Source organism: Echiichthys vipera (assembly GCF_963691815.1).
Source record: "Echiichthys vipera genome assembly, chromosome: 11".
Taxonomy (NCBI): Eukaryota; Metazoa; Chordata; class Actinopteri; order Perciformes; family Trachinidae; genus Echiichthys; species Echiichthys vipera.
This window is the reverse complement of record NC_139836.1, coordinates 9,415,449-9,438,377: the sequence shown is the minus strand read 5'-3', so window position 1 is coordinate 9,438,377 and position 22,929 is coordinate 9,415,449. Positions and strand designations below refer to the sequence as shown.

The 22,929-nt window shown below is 40.8% G+C and overlaps 1 protein-coding gene across 1 annotated transcript in view; it reads left to right on the top strand.

The window, feature by feature from the left end:
• The window catches only part of dntt (deoxynucleotidyltransferase, terminal), a gene marked incomplete at both ends in the record, with an annotated part of 91,715 nt that extends 69,196 nt beyond the window's left edge, over positions 1-22,519 (top strand). Inside the window, one exon of the mRNA XM_083923493.1 lies at positions 22,433-22,519. Coding sequence (XP_083779619.1) covers positions 22,433-22,519 — 87 coding nt within the window. The remainder of the gene's footprint in view (positions 1-22,432) is intronic.
• Between the last annotated feature and the right edge of the window lie 410 nt (positions 22,520-22,929).

Sequence of the window (22,929 nt, the reverse complement as noted above, 5' to 3'; positions counted from 1 at the left end):
ACATTATATTTAACAAAAACAATATTATACAGATAACATACTGTATATTTGTAAAAACAGAAATATAAAACAGTATATATATAACTATATATAGACTTATTGGGTTGATAACCACAGTCATGTGACCGCTTGGCATGATTGCAGTTGTTATTGTTAGCGAAGCCAGATAACGAGAACATAAACTGGGTGTGTTGAACATATAAGTCCAAATATTTAATCTTTTAGGTCTGTTTTGGTCCCTACAGACACCTGTGAGAAATATCTCTTTTCCTGCTAAATGTTCCACTAGCCTGTGTTCACCAGCTAGCTAACCAGCTAACTTTGTCTGCCTGCAGTGTGGTTCTGAGCAGGGAGTGTACAGTAGGTTTTTAGAGATTTTTACTGAAAACATCTGCCTCCTGTGGCCAAAAGCAACTCTATGATAACCGTAAAAGGTGAAGTTTCTAATCAAACTCAAATCAAACTTTATTTAGAGCACATTTTAAACGACCAACGGTCAACCAAAGTGCTGTTCAGTTCAGCAAGACAAGACAATACAATTCAACACAACTAGAATAAAAAATGCACATTAAACACAGTAGACAGGTTTCATGCTCAGCCTGAATTAAAAGCCATGGAGAAGAGGTGGGTCTTCAATAAGGATTTAAAAACCTCTAGGTTCTGGGCTGATCTAATATGCCAGGGCAAGCTGTTCCAGTGCCTAGGGGCAGCTGTCACAAAGGCTTGGTCCCCTCTGGTTTTCAGTCTGGTCATGGGTACTTCCAGCAGCAGTTGATCTGCTGATCTCAGCGCTCTGGCTGGTGTGTGACAATGTAAGAGTTCAGTTAAGTACAGCGGTGCCAGTCCATTTAGAGCTTTAAAAACAAATAAAAGTTTAAAATCAATCCTATAGCGGACAGGGAGCCATTATTGCGAGGCCAAGACTGGTGTAATGTGGTCGTGCTTTGTTTTACCAGTCAGTAGATGAGCGGTTGCGTTTTGCACGAGCTGCAGGCGACGAAGCAACGACTGGTCAACACCAACATACAGAGATACAGTAATCCAGCCGTGAAGAAAAAAAAAGCTTGGTCACTCTCTCTAGATCTTTGGGAGGAAGAAAGGCCTTAATCTTGGCTAAGATTTGAAGCTGGAAGAAACTTGTTTTGACGACAGAACTAACCTGTCTGTCAAATTTAAAAGCACTATCTAGTGTTAGAAGGGTCAGGAGGATCACAAGGACAGCAGAGTTACCTCCATCAATAGTTAAAATAAGATTTGGTACTGTGACGCGGTTGAAAGCCAGACTGGAATTTTTTATTGATGCCATGGAGAGTTAAAAATGAGCGCAGCTGAACATAGACTACCTTCTCCAGAACTTTAGACAGAAACAGTAGCTTGGAGATGGGTCTGAAATTAGAAAGAAGGGAAGGGTCTAGATTTGTCTTTTTGATTAGAGGCTGTACTACAGCATGTTTAAAGGCAGCCAGGACACAGCCTGAACTGAAGAAGTGTTTATAAGAACAATAACACTTGAACCAACAGTATCAAAAACTTCTTTGAGAAGGGGAACGGGGGTAGTTTGTAGGCCGCAGAACCTTCACTATATCTGAAAGTGATGACAGCGATACAGGCTGAAACTGGTCAAAAACAGCAGGGCACAGTGGTGTAACAAAAAAATCGGGGGCAGCCAGGGTGTGTATGTCAGGGCGCACTCACACTGTCCACCCGTACCGTGCCCCGGGCTTTAGGGTACTTGTCCCTCTCCCCCCGCTGGCCAGCCCGTTTGTACTCACACTGCCTGGGCCTCGCACAAATGCTTCTTGCCTGTCCATACGTCATCACGGCGTAACACGTCACACGTCACACGCATTGATTGACGTCATTGCGATGCGTCGCTTTGTTTACAAATCTTTCCATAGACCTCGGAGTTTGTGCGTCTTGTCCGACAGTTTTTGAATATTTTCATCCGACCAAATCTGAAGTAAACACTCCACCTCCGCATCACACCAACGTGAACCTTCGCCGCCATTGTTTTAAATGTCCGCGCATAGTCTGTCTTTTTTTTATATGACCGAACAGGCGCACATAAAATGACGTCATCGCGGTGCGTCGCTTTGTTTACAAATCTTTCCAGAGTTTTTGTGCGTCTTGTCCGACTGTTTTTAAATATTTTCATCCGACCAAATCAGCAGTAAACACTCCACCTCCGCATCACACCAACGTGAACCTTTCACCACCATTGTTGTTGTTGTTAAATGTTTGCGCAAGGTCCGTCTTTTTTTTATTTTTTATTTATATGTCCGAACAGGCTCACATAAAATGACGTCAGAGCCGCCCTAGAACTCATGCTCGTGCTCATACACGTGCGCACGCTCGTGCTCGTACATGTCCAAACACGCTTTACAAAAGCCTACCTCTCTCAAATGGGCCGTGGACGGCCAGCAGCTAGGCGCGGAGCGGTTGCACTCACACTGGTCAAAAGAACTAGGCTTTACCCGTAAATCCTGTTTGGGCACGGTACGGAAGGACAGTGTGAGTTGGCCCTCAGACCTGAGAGCAGAGATTTTTCCGATAAAGAAATTAACAAAGTCTTCACAAAGGGAAGCTGATGGCAGAATGGAAGGAACCTCACAGGGATTCACAAGAGAGTTAATATTGTTAAAGAGAACTTGAGGCTTGTGACTGTGAGGACAAGATTAGATAGATACTTTGTTTTAGCCTCTTTAACAGCTGTCTGATAGTCGGATAAAGAGACCTTGAAGGCCTCTAAGGGCGCACTCACACTGTCCTTCCGCACCGCGCCCCGGGCTTTAGGGTACTTTTCCCCCCTCACTCTCCCCCCGCGCCCAAGGCCCGTTTGTACTCACACTGCCTGGGCCTCGCGCAAATGCTTCTTGCTGTCCATACGTCATCACGCCGTAACACGTCACACGTCACACGTCACACGTCATCGCGATGCGTCTCTTTGTTTCCAAATCTTTCCATAGACCTCTGAGTTTTTGTGTGTCTTGTCGACTGTTTTTGAATATTTTCATCGACCAAATCTGCAGTAAACACTCCACCTCACACCAACGTGAACCTTTCGCCGCAATTGTTGTTGTTGTAAATGTCCGCGCATGGTCAGTCCTTCTATTTACTATGTCCGAACAGGCGCACATAAATGACGTCAGAACCGCCTTAGGCACGCTCGTGCTCGTACTTGTGCAAACACGCTCTACAAAAGCCCACCACTCTCAGGCGGGCCGTGGACGGCCCGCTGGCCGCAGTTATGCGCGGAGCGGGTGCACTCTGGTCAAACGCACTAGGCTTTAGCCAAAAAAACGGTTTTGGCCCGGCGCGGAAGGACAGTGTGAGTGTGCCCTAAGGAGACATGGAGTTTGTCCTTCTTCCACTTTCTCTCAGCACGCCGACATGAGCGTCTGTGAGAGTGGGTGGAGTCATTCAACCAAGGCTTAGAAAGTGCTTTATTCCCTCTGGATCTAAGAGGAGCAACAGAATCCAAGATATTTTTACATATGGAGCTAAAACTGCTAATACACTCCTCAGCGCTAAGAGCACAGTTTCCATCTGAGATCATTCATTCATTAAAAACAACTGAGAACTGCGATGCAGTCGAAGGGTTAAATTTACGTGAGCGGCGTATAGGAGCACACACCCTAGGCCTCAAACAAAGTATTAAAACAGTAAATAAAAGAGGCAAAAAATACACAAATCGCTCTTACACAAACTGATAGACCTAATGATTAAACCAGATCCAAAGTGTGACCCTTTTCGTGTGTTGGTTCAATCACAGACTGAACAAGACTAAAAGAATCAATGAGATTTAAGAAATTCTTGACCAGAGAGTTTGATTCACAGCACACATGGACATTAAAATAACCAGAAATTAAGAGATGGTCATATTTCACCATAACCTTCAACAAAAGGTCAGCAAAGTCATGTATAAAGTCCTTATTGAATTTTGGAGGACAATACACAACCGCAAACAACACAGGAGTTGACAGATTTAATTCAAATAGCTGCAGCTCAAAGCTGGAGTAAGTGTCAGGTTGGATCTGTCGACACTGAAAGCTGGATTTGTAAACGAAGAAAAAAAAAAAGAAAGTCAGGAGTCAAGAAGGAAGAAGTTCGGAGAATGGGGTGTACTCACCAGCATGAAGCCGTCACAAACATAAAATCCATTTCACGAGAGGTGAAGAAGTCATTAATCAGAAAAGTCTGGAAAAGTTGCTGATATGGGGAAAAAAGAGCATTTTTTAAATAAAGGAGCCACTGGGTCAGTTGGGTTTACTTACAATTGGTTACTGTGAACCAGGAAATCTTTCACACCCTGGTGTGATCTATATAAGTGAACCTCCACTGTCAGGTTTGGGTTGGGACACCCTTTTAGCAATAACATCTAGGTGTCCTCTGAAAATACTCTGCTGACTTGTAGTGCCACAGGCACTTGCAATCAGCATCAGTATCCGGCCACCACAGGTGAATTTTAACTGAAGGTCTGAGGAAGTGGTGTCGGCTGGGGGAGGTGTGTGTGTGTGCGTGTGTGTGTGTGTGTGTGTGTGTGTGTGTGTGTGTGTGTGTTTTCATGTCCTCTGCTGTAAGTCTGAAGGTTTGTGATAATTAATATGTGTATGGGCTTGATGAATGAGGACAGGTGGAGGATTTCATCATGCCTAGACAGACTGACTCCCTCCCTGGGCAGGAGGGATCCATGACCTGCCCAACATCTCATGAAAAAAAACACAGATTTCTTTGTGTGGAAGGATCTACCCTTGAAACTCAGTCTGTGTCTATGCATATGTGTGAACACTCAGCGGTGAGGCAGTACACATGTTAAAAATGTGCTAATGTAAATGCAATTCATTGTAATTTGTATGCATACTTTCACATGCTGTCTGCATAACGTGTGTTATATACTGTGTGTGGGAGTGTGTGTACTAGTATGTGTCTTTTTCAGAGGGTCATTACTCTATGTCATCTGTGGGAGTGTGATTAATGAGGTTCTGGTCAAAAGGCAGCGAGCATAGATGTCCTGGCTTTGGTCCTGAAGCACAGTTACTGATATGAGATTCATATTCTCTCTACCTGACACAGCTCTACACCACACTCTAATGTGGAGTTCAAGTAACCAAATGTTATCCATAATACAGCAATCTGCCTGTGTTATATCAGTTAATAATATCTAATAAAACAATTGAATACCCCAATGACAAGTGCAGACAATGAAGATATAAAAAGTGATTGCAAGTAAAACCCAAGTGGTCTTCATCGTTGTTGTTTGCACCCCTGGTAAATGCAAAGGAAAAAGTGACGTAACATCTAGAGTTGTCTAAAAAAATATATTGGTCGACTAACACTTACGTACGATTTTGTTGACTAATCGATTAGTTGATTTAATTAACAGATATGAGTTTCTCCACAAAGAGTCACGCAACAGAAACACTTTAAATCTTGTGTTTGCCCGAATTTACTCATAAGTTACTTGGAAATAAGTCATTCAGAATGACTGAAGCACAACAATGACTAACTGATTTAAGAAATCTTAATCGACTAAGACCAAAACAACGGATTTGTCGACTCATAGACTAAGAGGGAGGAGCACTAGAAACATCATATGAAGTGTTCAAATGCAAATAATAGGCTAATACCACTTTTCTGACTCTTACATATTGCTTCTTCATGACTTATTGTTTTTTGTACAATGTTTTTCTGTTCTGAAGTCATCAACTGTTCGCTAATGTAAGAGCCCTCTTTAATTTAACATTTCAAGTCATGAGAAATGGGATAAATAGCTTTTATTTTCTAAATAGAAGTAATAGTAAATGATTATTCATTTACTGTTCTTTTAATTCACTTTTAACAGTTTGATTTATACAGGCCCTGACCAAAACAGATTGAATGCAATATTATTTTGAATTAATCATATTTATATTGTTCTCATCTAACAACCTCAAAATTGCATTAAATGTTAAAATGAATGAAGAAATATAAGATCCCTTGAATTTTCCATCATAAGGTTCTTTATGTCTCAAAAAAACTGTTGAAATGTTTAATTTAATTTTATTCATAGCAGTTCGAGTTAGGTGTTATCTGGGCTGAAAGCAGCATGTGTATATAGTAAGTATGTTCACTGGGGGGATTTTACCGAAAAAACAGCAAATATATATATATATATATATACATACTGATACTAATCACATAAAAAAACTACACTCAGTGGCTTTAAATTAAGAAAATATAAATTCAAATAGATTTCAGATAGATACCAACATAATAGGAGATTCGTTTTAACCTTTAAAAACACATACATCCTTCTGAAGATTTCTTTCCCAGTTTCCCCTGACAAGCACTAAATTATTCATTTAAAAGATAGTTCTCCATTTCTAAAATGTGCTCCACCACTATTTCCTCTCTCTCTGCCGGTCCACCGGGGTAACAGCAGAATTTAATATGAAGCTCACTGTCAAATTACGATATCTTGAATGTAGAGTGCTCACAGCTCTTTCGACCCCCCACCCTCTGAGCAGTGGATGAGTGGACAATAACAGGGCAATTGCATTGGGCTTTGGGGAGCGGTGGTTTCCAACGCTCCCACAGCTGACTGGCTGGCTGGCTGGTGCTCACACAGTTAGCGGGGAGAATGGGAGCCGCCTGGAAAGAGGTCCCTCTCAGCGAGCACAGGAAGGGGAGGAGAGGTTTAATTTAGCGGATGGTGGCACATGGACCCTCAGGGTGTCACATGCTGTAAGACACACACATACCTGAGCGTTCGTTGTGATAGACAAGTTAGCCGAGAAAGGCCTTTGTCCTCCGAACATCCTGGTGGCGGGCTGGGTGAGCTGGGAAAGTAGCCTTTCTTTAAATGGAGCGATGTGTGGAGTCAGTGGGGGAAGGTTGTTCACTTACCATTCACATTTACAAACGTTTCTTCCTGACCTTAGTGGCATGTCTGTTCTTATGAATTCTAATTAACAGTGGTAAATGAATAGTGTGAATGATGAGGGATAAATTGTGATGTTTTTTCTTTGTCTTTATGGTCAGAGGTTTATCCAGTGCATTCAGTGTGTGGTTATAAGCTTTCAACCCAAGTCAAACCAGTTGTCTTTAATGCAATAGTGAAAACACCTATTTATTAGACATAATATGAAGAAGAAATGAGAATTACAGGTTCACAATGAAGGTAACATCCCTAACCATCACCCCCTGCCTGTGATTATACATTCACAAATATGATCCGATACCAATTAAAAGCATGCAGCAATTTCATCCTACTATATTACCATTTCTGTTTCCATTACAAATCTTAAGCACAGTAATAGGCAAGAAAAGAACATGAATTATTCCTGTTTGAATAATAGCAACGAGTGCAAGAATTGACTTTGTAAATAAGAATACAGCTGTTTCTGCTCTGTCTTCATAATATTCACATGGAGGAGGGCTGAAGACAGATAAGGAAGTTATTTTTGCAGATGTCTTACATGGGTACGAACAAGATTTAGCATTTAATTAAGCTCACTACAAGTGGAGTACAAGTGGAATCATCATCACTGTTTATTATTGTTGTGGGAGTGTTCCAGCAACATTACACTGGTAATTGCTACATTGGGTGTTCTATTTTCAGTAACAGAAATTGATTAGCTTTTTTTCTTTCCTTCCTTCCTCTAGGCTTTGTCTGGTTTGTGGATTGTCTATTTTGCTATATCCTATGTGGGGTTTGTTTGTGGGTGATTTCACACTCAGTATTGGATTGTACTCTCTTTCGCTTTAAGCTGTTTATCAATTGGTCAAGAAATTGCAATATGAAGGTTAGACATAAACAGCAAATGTGAAGTGTAAATGTTTACATAAAACATTGTGAATGGAATCTGTTCAGACATGTAAGTCACCTTTAGAAGTGATCAGATGTGACCAGAAGTGTTGTGCATCAAAGTGTTTTTTTGAGGGAACATAGTTTTAGAACTAAACAGTGTAATTTAAATGGGGAGGTATACGGTGGTAGATTGAACAAGCTTTGTAGTGTGCTTGTCTTTGTTCATCTGCTTGTTTACAATGTTTCGATAGTTATTCAGGGACAAACTGAAACCTACACTGTACATTTACTACCATACAACTTAACTGCTAATTTCTTCTCTGCTCCAATCCAAGTTAAATCATCTGTTCTGGATCATGGATCACTGTTTAGAAAATAAATAAACGTAATTTCCATCGTAATGTAATGTAGTAATGCCATCATCATGGCTGGAAACATCCTCACCGTGGGTAGAATAGTTGTCACTGTGGGTGCAAACATTATCACAACAGATAGAAATGTCATCACTATGGGTATCAATGTCATCACAACAGGTAGAAACGTCCTCTCAGGTAATAACACACTCACTATGTCCCTTATTCCTGGCCCTATATCATTAAAATGGGCAATTAACATCCCTGGAGTCAACGTGAAACTCACAGAAACATTGGACAGTGATGTGACAGCGCTGTCCAGGAAAAATTACTGCATGAAGCCATCTTGGCGCAGAGCTCAGCTGGATGAGGAGTTGCTTTTTAAGCTGGGATCAGACTACAGGATTTAAAGAATCTGAACATAGCTCATATTTACAGGCCGCCGGCTCGAGATTTCTCTCATAAAACCTTGTCGTACGTTCCAAGAGACGCTCCTACCAGCAGTGAGATAAGGATGGGAAATTACAGATTACAAGATTAATTTGGATTTGCAAATAGGATTTGGAAAATTGGACCATCGTAAATATTGCAAACATGTGCATTCTTACAAACGGTGGTGAGAAAACTCAAAACAAGCATGGAGCTAGGCCAGCAGTAAAATCTTTGCTGTCATAATTTGTGGAAGGAAAATAAGTAAGAAAACCAGTAGCTTTTTGTCGCGCAGCAAGAGCAGGAAGCACTCTTTGGATTTACTGCTGAGACAATTGCCCGCTCAAGCCGGATTCGCTTCTGTTGACGTGACCTTCTTTAGTTGTTTTTTTGCTTTGCTACTTAATGATAGAATGCTACAGTTAGTTTAAAATGGACGGTTGTTCAACCATAAGGATGCAGGATGTTTTCACTTCCTCCCACTGTACAGCAGTAAAGCCAAAATACCATGGCAACACCATGTTGTAATTTTGCAACCAAAGTCTGTGCAGTTGTGATCAGTAAGTATCGAAGACACCCGCCACGAGTCAATCACAGCTGTCATTCATGACGTTTCACCCTATTGCAACATCACATAACTAACATATATAAAATGTATTAAAAAATAAACACTTGAACAAACATTAGTGTAATAAGAAGTACCTAAAATGGCAGTTCCTACATTTTTTTTTAATACCGATACTTTTTGATACTCTTATGAATACTACTCTTAATAATTTGGTGCAGTTATTTTTTTATAAATAACAAAATAATTAAAAAACATATCTGTCCAACAACAATAAGCAATCCTAATCTCTGGTTGTCAGGACCGCACATACTGAGTTCAGCTGAGCAAATCTTGAAGGAGAAGCTTTTCACTAAAATGAGAATAGCTGGTCCACCTTAAAGGTCAGTCCACCTGCAGTGAGCATTTAGGAGGAACAAGCTAGTGCTGACCAAAAGGCAGAGGAGCAGTGGGCCCCTTAAATGAGAACCTGACATCAAACAGAGATTACTCTGTCAATTCCCTGAAACAAAGTCCATGTAATCTCCGATTGAACCCATGTGTGAATAGAGCCGCTCATTGTGCTGAGAATTCAAGCGAGCAAGTTGCCGTGTATTATACCATGAAAAAAAAACATCATCAGAGGTTGAACAAGAAGGGCTATATACATGAAGATGTCAATTAAAATGTCTAACTGAATAAGCGACAAGGTTCGGGAACTTCCACCGCTAAGGGCCGACAAATTTAAGGAACTACAAGCATCTCAGTTGTCTTTTAACATATTAAGGCTCCGTTACCACGGTATAATCCCTGTCATGCATGCCTCCTACATGCTCATGACACACTTACTGTAGTTCAGACAATGTCCGCACCTGATCCTCCTGACATGGTCTATTTAAAACCAGCTTCATTCTTGTTTTAGATATATATACTTAGTGTCAACACTCAACCCTGCAAACAAGTGAGGGCACCTTTACATTTACCAATTTAATCTAACAGATACAAACATGTGGGACAGAAATGGGAGTCTCAGTAACACAATACTGCAGAGCTTGGCTTTTTGAAGATAGCAGGTTCTGTGATAGTTGGTTTTGTGCCTGGTCGCCTTTGGACGATGAACATGGTAGATTTCGGGTGACTCAGCTCATAAGAATCAAGATAACATCACAACACAGATGTGGGATACAAAAATCACTTTGACCTGGCCACCACAATCCCATGATGTAAATCCCATTGCACACCCTGGAGTGAATTTGACCGGTTTAAACAATAACTCTTATTCCCTTACACTGCCATGGTGTGTGGCAGTATATGTCAGGGCCAAAAGTGGTACTGAAAACGGTTTCTTTCTTTTTCACTGAGTGCTTATCATATACCCTTATTGGGCATTCCACAGATGAGCAAGAATGGTTTGGAGAACGGACTGGCTTCTTTACTTTGTTATTGTGTGTAATTGTGTCATTGTAATGACCATGGTACAATGAGATTTCAAAATCACATCCGAGAAAATTATATTTTCTCCCACTCAGAAAAAAAGGTAAAGGTAGTAAGTATAATGGATTAGTTTGCAAATTGCTGAAATCCTGTTTAAAAAACTATCTCCTCCATGGAAAAGGAAAAGTATTTGAGATGGGCTTTGTATATGAAATTGTTTTTCTTTTTTGTCACTCCTGCACCTTTGCATCTGCCTTGTGCAGAGCTCAGCCAAGAAAAGGTTTAATTAATACTGATAAAATACAGATCATGATAAATCCATCAGATTGCTAATTATCAGGATATTACTGTATATCCAAACCCAGATTACCAAATGCAAATTAGATATTTGTGTTCTTGCAAAGAGAGCAGTTCCATTGGAACAATATAAATTCCGTGTTTAAAGGCACTATCTGGTAATAGAGATAGGAGGAAACCCCTACTTTGGCATTCATCTCATGCTCATACAATCCTTAAACACGATGGAAACCTCCTGGTTTGATCATGTATTGATGCACTTTGGCCTGCTTGTTATCTTTCACTGATTCATTTGCTTCCAGTCTGTGTGCAGGTGCTGTAATCAGAATCGCATGACTGGAAAGTCGGTTCTCTGTCCATGTTAATGCCATAGCCATGTTACAGGTCTGAGTGTCTTCTTGCATATATTCTGATTAAGAACCCTGTTCTCCTCTGAGGGAGCTGCCACTCAGCATTACAAAGACAGGAGTTTGCTAGTTCGCCATAAAAGCCTGCACATATTTCCATCTTTTTTTTCTTTTTCTTCTGCCAGTCAAAAAGGGGTTCAAGGATTTTTTTCACTTCGGGGATTTGCTTTGATCACGCCAGTTTGGACATTTTCTCTGCTATGTCCCCGAGTTGGTCTTGAAAGGCTTTGACTTTAAGACGGAAGCCGAGTGGAATGATGCAGACAGGTAAATCAGCATGTGCGTATGATGGATTATACAGTGACAGCACTCATTGTGAAGGTGTTTGCTGCAGTGCAGAACAGATACAAAACCTTAGCATTACTTGCAACATTTTAGTTTAGAAAATCTCAAGCAAGATGTCCTTCCATGTGATGGCATAGTCGTTAAAACAAAATCAAGATGTTCATGAGCCAAAATATGTGAGCGCTCTTCTTTTGTCCTCCCTTCCCTTGAACAAGCAGCCTGCTCGCTCTAACCACCCAAGTAATGACACCCCCGTGACAGGTGAAAAATGCAAATATGGACATTTATTTCAGGTTACAGTTGCCACGTGACTGAGTGATTGAGGTCAGAGAAACAATTAAGGGACTTTAATGGGAATGATTGGGGAGTGGGAAGTGGAAGGGCTGCTGCAGTGATGGTGTACAAAATCAGAGGTACAGAGCCAGTTTAATGCTTCACCAGCATTTGGTTTACAGATTGATTTACTGGTACGATGAAAATAGTTTTCATTTCTTTTGAGATTCTTTTCCATTTCACATATTATAGTAAAGCAGCCTCATTTACTGTACATTAAGTTGTGATTAAGAAGGTTCCACATTTTTTATTTTCCATCAGGCTCCTCAGTAATAATGAATTACCCCAAAACAGAGTAGCAGTAAGAAATAAATGATAAAAAAAAAACCATTTGTGAACATACACCTACATGGTACTGCAAAAAAACCAAATGCAATTAATAAATAAACAATAATAAAGCTGCATTTGGGAAGCTACATAATGGTTTATATACTGTAACAGTTTCATGTAAAAAAACATCAGTGAACTGGTAGCATGTGATGCTTCATGCTAAAGGATAGCAAAGGGATGGAACTGGCAAAAGAAAAATGTGCTGACTTCCACTTTCTGTGGAATCAGTGCGTCTCACTGCTGTTTGGCAGATAGTTTGTACTTTAGTCTTATGTTTCAGTTCATCACTTTCTGTTTTCATATAAGATACACTCAATGCCTGACAACACAATTTTTCTGGGGCAAATAGGGTAACTCTACAACATCCCAGGGAAGGGGACATATTTATTTTAGCTGCAATTTGTGATGTATGTTGACAGGACAAGTTTACTTTCCTATAAAAATGTTGCCTAGTGCAGCTTTAAGAGGCTATCGTGTGATGCTTGATGTGGAAATGTGCAAAGGGGAAACCGGGGAGAGAAAGATAGAGGTAGAGTGACTAAGTGACACATGAAGAGAAGGAAAGAGACAGGAAGGTTTTGTTGCCATTCCCGGAGACTGTTATCCCTGACGAGGCTGTATCAGCAGGATGGTCATCTAATCAGCCTTCACAGTGGGAAAACTACATCAGTTAGAATCAAAGATAAATCATATTGACAGCTATTGCCTGACAGGAGGGGGGTAATGATAGAGGAGGGAATGTGGAACTGTTGAAAAATAGACTTGAATTAAAGGGGAATTAATGGGGGGTGGGGGGGGGGGGGGGGGGCAGAGTGATGGACGTGACCAGGAGAAAGACAGGGGTAATTTGGGATAATTGCATGAAAATGATCCATTCGCATACTGTACTTGAATTTTCAAGAACCCCTTGTCACCTGTACCTCAACTTCTCCAGCCTCCCACCCACCCACACAGTGTCTGCTACAAGCAATGGGTGAAAATAAAGGACAGGATGTATTTGCACATTCTAGCGAGCCTGCTTTTTACATCAGTAAAATCAGCAGGCAATTATCCTCCTGCAACCTGCAATCTTTTTTGGAAATACAGTGTAAAGAGAAGCAATGAGATGACTTTGTGAACTTGCTAAGGAACGAGAGGACAAAGGAAGGGATATAATAAGAAAGATGGGTGATTGGAGATGGGGGCTGAACCAGGGGGTCGGCTCACTCAGGAGACATATTCCACTCCATTATTGATAAAAGTGAATGGCAGAAGGTTTCAGGAAATGCCCTGTGTTGGGTCGTGTCCCCTTGTCATGTAACATTAATTGACACAGCCCTTGCGGTGGCACAGGCACCCATCCGACCAGGGCTCTCGTTTCAGTTTACGCCATGATTTATTAAAAGGGACACTCGACTGAACAATCATTGGGGTGGTTGCCGCTTATCTTGTGGTCTCTGTGCTGTTGTGCCCTCCAAAAGACATGGTTGGTTTCACCGTAGAATACCAGAATCCAGTACCTCATGCAGGTCATCTCCCAAGATTTGTTCAGTACAAACAAATCTCTACCACAGACTTGTTAAACTGACCATACTGAATCATCATTGTTACTAAACAAATCAGTGACTCCACTTAAGAACTGGTGTCAGCTCAGATTACTCTATGCTATAAACAGTTCTTGTTTAGGCCTAGCTTTTTGTATATGGAAAAGGTGCCTTTCTAAAGAATGTATCTGAATGCAACCACACAGTCACAAATCATGGTCATATTGAGGCCAAACTGAGGACATTCTCTGGGAAGAATGTCAGCCTTGAAGCCGTGGTTTGTGTCTTGTTCATGTTCCCTCCCATGTGAAAGTGAATCTTAATTACATAACAAACTTACTTATTTTAACCTAAACCACAATCTTTTCCAGAGCCTGCCACAATTGAGCTATGTGATGAGCAGGGAATTAGAAAAACTAAGTAGAAAACTCAAGAATCACGTTTATTTACACTGTACAACTATGCTTAATGTTTACACGAAACAGAAGTCAATTTAATATTTTCAGTTCAATTGGAAAACTTGATTTTTGTACTTTAGCTCACTTTTTGCAGACATTCTTAAATAATTTTACTGTTTTTTGTGACTTTGATGAAAAAAGTCACAAACTAACCACTGCTTTGTGTTACATTAACATAAATATAAGGCACTGGAGACAAATCTTTGACATGGCTGCCCTTTTCGCACTTGGTGGAGTGGCTATGAACAGTTAAAAGTTTCACTAAACGTTTCGCTACCAGCATTTCATTATTTAGCCTGAACGAATATTGAATTGCTTGCTCGAGTTGTTACAAATTACTTCTGTTAACCTTTCCACCTCTGACGAAGATCAGTATCTGAGACTGCCTCCCGGGCATTGGATGAATGGGGCTGGTATTGTACTGAATTAATAGTAACAGGTTACACCAGCAACTGACTGAATGTAGGCTTCTAGTGAACTAAAGATAGATAAGAAGCTGCAGTGAATCCACTTATTTGCCCTACTTTAAAAAGCAGTATGTTCTGAGCGACAACGTCTGACCATTTGGTGATGGAGAGAACAGTTCAGAGCAAAAATCCACAAAAGATTCTCTGTCACAAAAGCCTCTTCTAACTGGACCCTGATTAAATATATGAAACCTTAGATTAAACTGCCGTGTGAGGGGATAGCACATTTGAAAACATGAGAGAATTGTTTTCCAATGTAGGAAACTGTTCAATGATGGAGAAGAAGAGTGGTATTTGTCAGCCTTTTAACTCATTAGGCATATTAGCAGTTCTGTGTTGGGTGATAACAATTCCAGCAAAGGCATGAAGGATAAAGTATTAGAATAAAAACATTTGGTTTTATTTTAAAGTTTTAGGATCTCTTGATATGTCCACTGCTTGAAAAAGCAGTGAAAAGGACTGCTTCCTCTGCCATGAAACTGACCGAGTCACTCTGTACACACACACAGTCCAGAAAATTACCCAGCAGGACTTGATTATTACTGACACACAATATATTGTGGCTTTGGTTCCCCTGTGGGACATTCACCATCACAGTGAGTTATCAAAATACAAAATGACTGCCATCAAGGAAAATAAGCCAGGTGCATCCGGCAAAAAAGGCCGACACAAAGCCCACCAATGCACTGTCACATAAATAGAATCCTGAGAGCTCTTATAGATAAGTACGCTGGCTGATTTATGTACTGCAGGATCAAACTGAACACTTTCACTGACAGTGGAGGCACAGATGTTTTGATGATATTTTTTTGAGCGCAGTCAGCCGTCGCCCCCTCTGACAATTGAAAGTTTAAATGTAGACGTTTTTCAGTCTCAAAACACTTTGAAATAGTTTTTGACAGCTTTGGGGGGAAAAGGTTACTTAGCTTATAATTTTAAATCAACAATTCATTTCAAACAACTATTTCTTGCATTGTAATCACAAAGAAATTTTTTTCTTTAATGTAATATAATGTATTCTTTTATTTTATAATAGGCAGAGTGTCCCTTGCCCAGCTTGCATGAAAGCAGGTACACACTGCAGATAGACACGGTTTTCTGCATTATATGCAACATGTCAATGACAATATTCTTAACATGTAATGGCTTCTATTTCTAACATAAAAATATATTCTTGCATAGAACGGAAATTAAGCTGTTTGATGTGGTCATCTGACAAGTTCAAGACTAAATGCTGATTGTTGTTAGTGTAATGGTGACAACACACGTCAGTGGGGGCCATAGGTCAGAATACTGGTGGCAGCGAAAACAAACTATTTTCCACAAGTTCTTTGCCGTGGAACAGTACACGTACAAACGACCACCCCTCTGAACATCCTGCTCCATTGATTTAAATGGGAATGTTTTTTCTATTTCTATGGGTTGAACAAGTTTAAAAGACAAATGGTGTTCAGAGAAATTAACCACTCCAGAATTCACTTGAGAGTCGTCCCAGACCGCTCCTTCGAGGTGGACCAGAGGGCGGTTGAATTGAGTTCTAGTCTGGCGTTCACAGCGACCCAAATGAACCACACCGATAGGATAAATGCTCCAGGGTTCAGCCCAACAGGACTAAACAATGCTGGTGTGCAGACGCCCTTAAACTCATTTGTTGCTGAATTCTTTTCTGGTTACAGCCTGCAAATCTAGCCTTCAGGTATAGCATATTGCTGCCCAATCCCATGAGCTGCTGCTTTTCCTGTGGTGTGACTGATCATATGACTGGGAAGATCCTAGCTCATATTAGTACAAAAGAATGTGTCGTTAAACATCCAAAACAAAGCTCATATTTTGCCAGTTTGCCGTTTTAATTGAGCAGAATGAGAGGAGTGCTGAGGCAGTAGCATCCGATCACATTGTCTGGAGCAGGAAGCAAATTGGTCATGCAAAACCAGCCCCTCTTCAACAAACCAATTAATTATTTATGGGCTTCAGCGGAGCAGAGAAAGTTAATTTATTGTTATCATTAGAAGAGTGTTCTGTTTTGGGTCCATGTGAGGAAGAGTCGAGCTACAATTACAGGCTCCACAGATCAGAGAGAACTTCATACGACTGCAGCAGACAGCCATCACACGATGCCTCCAAACTTCAGTGATGAACTTCAGGAAGATGATTGGCTAATAAATGCAAATTTATAGGGTGAGGGCAACAAATACAAATCTTGCAAGGAGAATTGCCCAAGTTGACACTCTGTATGTTGGGGGAATATTAAGCAGGTATCCACTTAAAAAGGGACATTTCAGTACCTGTCCTCTTTGGATCAAAACTAAACTAATGCCTTTAAATGAATACGTTGTTTTTATATCTGTTTGTAAAAAAATAAAATAATGGAAGATTTACTGCTCTAACTTAACTTCGGTAATTAACATATTTGTTGCTGTGTCATCTTCACTGTAGTTACAGATGTGAAAAGGTTGAAGATTATCATTTTTTTTTCATTGTGTATACATACTGAGTCGACCCCATGAGACAAAAGGTCAAACTACTCAAATTCAGCACAGAGAGTATTTTCAGCTGCTGTTACTGTAAATTGAACTTTAATCTGAAAATATAGAAAATAACTAGATTCATGATCCGTTTTAATGTGTAACTACAATAATAATTTGCTAACAACTTGATTCTTGATTTTGATTGCGTGAAATACTTTTCCTGTTTTGAAGTTGCAGGGAGAAATTGCACTGACTTATGCTGTGTTTCCACCGACTTTAAGTCCAAGACAACAACTTTTAATGGAAATAAACGCTTCCTTCAGACTCATTGCTATCTGCGTTTCCATCGCTGTCTAAAGACCCCTGAAGATTAGGCAATTAGTCCACTGACGTAGAAAAAATAAACATAACGGGATGAGGGCTCCTGGTGGTTGCAGGTAAATACACTCCCACTTGCCCCAGCTTGACACTAGTCTCAGCAGCCTGCAGTTCAGTGTGCCGCCCATTCCTGTGATTTGTCCCTACTTTTTTCTGTATTTTTTAAAAATGAGTCAGGAACCCAGCATGGCCATAAATTGACAGTAGAGTACTTGTTTTTTTGTGAATTAAGTGGTACACAAGATGATCTGAGACTCTGGTAGGTAAAACGGTATCAGAACTAAATTTAGAAAAATCCTTCGGTTGGCTCTTCCTCTCAAGCCTGTCAACTTGTGTGACATGACTTTGTACCATAATGTATACACAGTATAGTGCTAACATCGGTATTGTGGATGTAGAGTGAGTAAGACAGATACTTGAGAAAATTTGAAGGCTTCTATTGAAGTTTAAAACCACTGGATTTAATATAAATATATATGTGTGTCGCAAACAAAAATAACTTTTAAAGTGTGAACAAATGAATTCATGATAAGCAAGAAGCGGTTTTGCCACGGCTCTTACGGGCATCCTAACATACTGAACAAATATGTCGGAAATTGTCATTGCCTCATTCTGCTTCCTTTACTCAATGACAATGATATGCAAATGGGAAATAAAATTAGAAGTTCTACGTTAGCAATATCGCAAGGACAGTGGGGAAACATAGAGCTTTTATGACACTTCTCTCAGACTCTTTGCTGCATCTGTTCATTACCTTTGGGCAGCCTAATCAACTAAATAACTTTGATTTGCAAATGTTTACTCCTCCACAGGAGCAAAGAGCCATAACACCAGGGATGTCAAGTGAGGATTCCATTGTTTCTGATTAGGAATTTATTATTTGTTACCCATCTGCCTATCTGCCCAGTGCAAGGGCTGATTAGCAAGCTGGTGACGGATAGGTAATGGCGATAACACTAAACTCAATAGCTGTTTTATAGGCCACAGTGCTTTATGATGCTTGCACTAATTGCTGGTGTGATTAGTGAGGTGTCTGTGCCCTCTCTCGTTGCTCCGGCTGTCCTGTGAACTGAGCTCTCACAGACCGGAGCACAGGGGAAGTGTGGGTTTGCGGTAGATCGTTGCAGGAGGAAGACACAGGGGCATAATCGAATTTCCACTTTTTCTGCCCCTGTCAGCCCTTTTCTGTGTGCTACAATAAAGACAAATTAACTTAAAGGCAATCAAAGGATATTTCTTCTTGATCTCTTGGCAGAAATCTATATCTAACTGTCAGTTAGAAGAATAAAGTCGAAATAAAAAAGGAGACTAAGAACATTAGCTGATTTACTAACCAGAAATTCAGGTGAAAAAAACATCACATTCATTTCTCCCTTTGAGTCTGCTTTATTTATTGGAAGTGTACCCTGGACTCTTTATATGAAGGTTGATGTCATCAAACATAATATACCTAGACTCATGAAAAATGAGAATGATTTGAAAGCTTTATGTGCATCTGTCCTTCAGTATGCCTCAATACTCTAGGTCTAGAAACACAGTCATTGCTGCTACATGTGGCCAAGTAGACAGTCAGTACCCTTAGTGAGATGACTGCTCAGTGCACACGTACTGAGGCTTTTTTTCAGATACATTTTACGACCAGATAGTTGCTGTGAGTGAATTTGCATGGATTTTAAGTTGTGTTTGCATACATACTCCACTTGACCTTTAGCTCAAAGCAGTCTTCTTTTTTCTTTGTCCTGCAGTTTTTCCAAAGATATCACTCTCTGTCGGACACTGTAACAAGTCTGCAGGCTTTATAATTCATCACATATTTTTTTCTTTCTGTCTCCAGGTTTGAGAATATAAATCCCTCTTTCAGATTAAGTATGAATTCAGCCACTTTGGCTGCATGGCAAAAAGTACGTTTTCTAAAGCTCTGCTCCCTGCCTCATTTGTTTTCTGCAAAGCAACAGTGGCTGAGGAAAACGGGTATTTTAGTATTTAAAGCCATCCACTATGCCAATCTTTCATAAACGAAATAGACTTCTGCTGATTGAGGTTGATGTAAACCGTTATCATGGTCATCAGATGCAACCAAGCTACAGCTTCCAGGGCTATACAAAATTAAAAAAAGAAGCCAAACCTCCAGTTCCTTGAATGATCACTTGAGACTGGCTTCAAAAGTTATTTCCATAGACCCCTATGTTAAAATGCCCAGCTTTACATGTTTCTGGTCTTTATAGTTAATTTGCCCATTCATTCGTCTGTCCTTTTTTATAATGCACATATTCAGCCATCAGGTCAGCCATATGTATATAACTGGCCTGATAATTATTATTATTACATACTGTATTTCAGTGGTTATGCTCATTTGGGTTGTCATCGAGCATCCTCCGTGTTTCTGTCCTTCATATGCTTGCTGGCAGGATAGTGTTGAACAGCGATCCACGGTTTCTCTTTGTCTCTCTGTCTCCCTCTCTCACTTTGATGTGTCAGTTGAGTCAGGCCGGAGCCGGGCAGGCAGCCATGTCCATCAGCTCGATCCATCAAGCAGTGGGCCGGGTGGCAGAGAGAGGATGACGGGCAGCAGAGAAGGGGCAGATGTTTTGCAGGAACTGATATGTGTTCACATCCACAAGGGATGTCATTACGCGACGGACAGAGAAACATGTAGCTGATTAGCGGCTTATTAAGTCAAGGACACTGGCTCACATTAACACACACAGCTTCCATTCTGGCTTGTGGTGCTGATGGCTTGCCAGTCACTGAGAACCTGGGTGTCTCAGATAGATAACCTCCCCTTCTAATTATCCGCTGCTTTGTTCTTAAACTCTAAGCTCCTTTGATATACCAAACCGCTGCTTTTACCATTTCAAGTATAGTTTCTCTGTGTTTGCCTAAAGGGGAGAACTCAGAGGTATATAAGGCTTGGATTTTCCCTCACTGTGTTGTGCTAAGTAAATAAAGCAGTGTCTCCCTGAGGGCATGTACGGATTGTAGGAATTGAGGAAAGTGGACAGTGCAGCAGAAAAAGGCTTTAGTCTGGATCCAGGATAATGGCTAAATTGGTAAATTTGAGAATCTTGTCTGTTCCCTGTTTTCTCCTGTGTTGCTCTCTGTTTCCTCTGAACAATAAGCCCTGCTATGTGTTGCTGGAAATGGGGATTTATTTCAAATCACATCTCCAGCAGTCTCTTTTCTTTTCTGTTTTCTTTAATTCCTCCTCCCTCCCTCCCTGCCTCCACTTTTTATCACCTGTGTGTGTTTAATACAGTATAGCTTGCCACATCATAAATTGCAGCGATCTGTCTGCATTTCATATGTTTTGAGTGGTGAGAGCAATAAATGGGTTCACGGTTATGAGCATAATGAAAAACACAGGCAGTGGTGGACCACATAATGGGCCTCTGGATGGTTTTACTCAAATATAATACCATTTCAGTAACCGTACACTGTTTTTTCTGAAAGAGCGATGATATGTCCCTGGACAGAACATGGCATGGACACAGACATGACAAAACTGAAATGTGTTTAAAAAAAAAACAACTTGTTCCACAACATGTATAGTACCACTGACATTAGTACCTTAAACTAACAAGCTCAAAGACCTTTGTTTTGTCTGCACCTAAGCAATATTTTTTGATCTCACTTTACTCATCCCAACTCATTACATAGGGACACTTTGTAACCCCTTGGCATCACTTGTCAACACACTGGGTAGCCCCACGCATCATCACCCTTTAGTGCCAAGGGCCATGACACACGAAAAAGCGCGTCATTGCTTGTGATTCATCTCTGCACTGTCTCCACAGACACCCAGTTTGTAATACTGCAAATACAAGGGCTTTCATTAGCGGGCCATCAATAACTGTTATGTTACCTCATTTGGTGATGGTGACTTAACAGACGTTTGTTTAAATTAAAATCTTCTAAATCAATACTGGTGTAAGCTAAAACAGCCAGTTGTTAAAAGAGTTAACAACCCCTAGGTTAGCCAGAGTTATTTGGAAACCAAAGCCAAAACAAAGGTGAACATGATGAACATGAAATGATCACCCAAGCAGGCCATTGTAAACCATCACAGTTTAGATCACTGACTCTGATTCAACATTGACTTACTGCACTTCCATAGTTGTATTCACACTATTTCCCTGTTCAATGGGAGATTTTTTATGGACTTTCTCAAGTGCTATCACTTTTACTTCCAAATAAAGTGGTTAAGAAGATCTGTGATATGAGCAGGGCTTCATGCAGTGCTCACCAAAACCTTCCTGCTGCATGGCTAACCTGTCATTTGCATTATAAATAACAAGCCAGTATGTTGGGAGACGTGCCTTGTAGTGTTTTTACCTCTCCTGACTGTCAACTCGTTGCTCTCAGTTATCTCTGCCTTGGGCTGGCAGTGGGAGCCGACATACTCTTGGTTTTTTCTACCATCTCTTCGCAGCGTGTCAAGTCCAGTTTAGCACTTGAAGGCAGGATGTGTCAGAATCACAGCCCTCTCTCCCCAGGCTGTCTCGCTCTCAAGGTGAGTCAGGCCTCGTCACAGCTCCTATAGAGACATAAACTATCACATGGCGTTGGTGGACAGCCAGCAGTTAATAGCCCTGTCGTAATTTGTCAGAGAAAATACTCATCTGCTGAAGAGTGTAATCACTTAGAGCAAGGTTAGAGTGTTTATGGGTTGGAGATGGGTGGTCAAATGTAAATCTGCTCAGTCACTGCATGTTTGAGCCTTGGCACAAACTGGGTGAATAAAATCCTAAATTGATATTGACAGCTTGCAGTGGAGATAAGAGTCCAAATTCAAGCATAGTCAAGGCTGCGAGTACAAGACACGAACATGTTCAGGAATAGTGAAGCTTGAAACTGTGGATTTATGGCTTCGCACTGGTGTGACCGAGACAAATTCCTGCACAAGTCACTGACTTTCTGTTTGTTTGTCCTCTCTCTAGAAAGAATTCCTGGCAGCTACGACGGAAAAGGACATCTTTGCCCATCTGGGTCTCGAGTACATCGAGCCCTGGCAGAGAAATGCCTAGGCCTCCGCTCCTCCCTGGCTGGATGATACCCTGTGCGTACATCAGTGTTTATCCCATCTGCTTGCCATTCTGCAGCTCTCCTGTGATTCACTTTCAAACAGCTTTTGATTTCCATACAGTTTTGTTTCGTTGTTACCTCCATTGTGGTTGTTGTTGTTATTTTGTGGACTGGTATGATTCATAATGAGGCTTATTCACTGTTGTCTGTTAGCGAATAAACACTCTCAATACCATTCATGTCTCTAAGTGTTGTAATCATAGGAAGGACACAAAGACAAATCAGTATGAGTATGAATCGCCTGGGTGCCTGCGAGGTGCAGGAGAGAGGGAATCTGAAAGAAATGAGAGGGAAGGGGGTGACCACTGAGAGGAAGGGAGGGTGAGGGAGAAGACAGGAAATGATGAGAAAA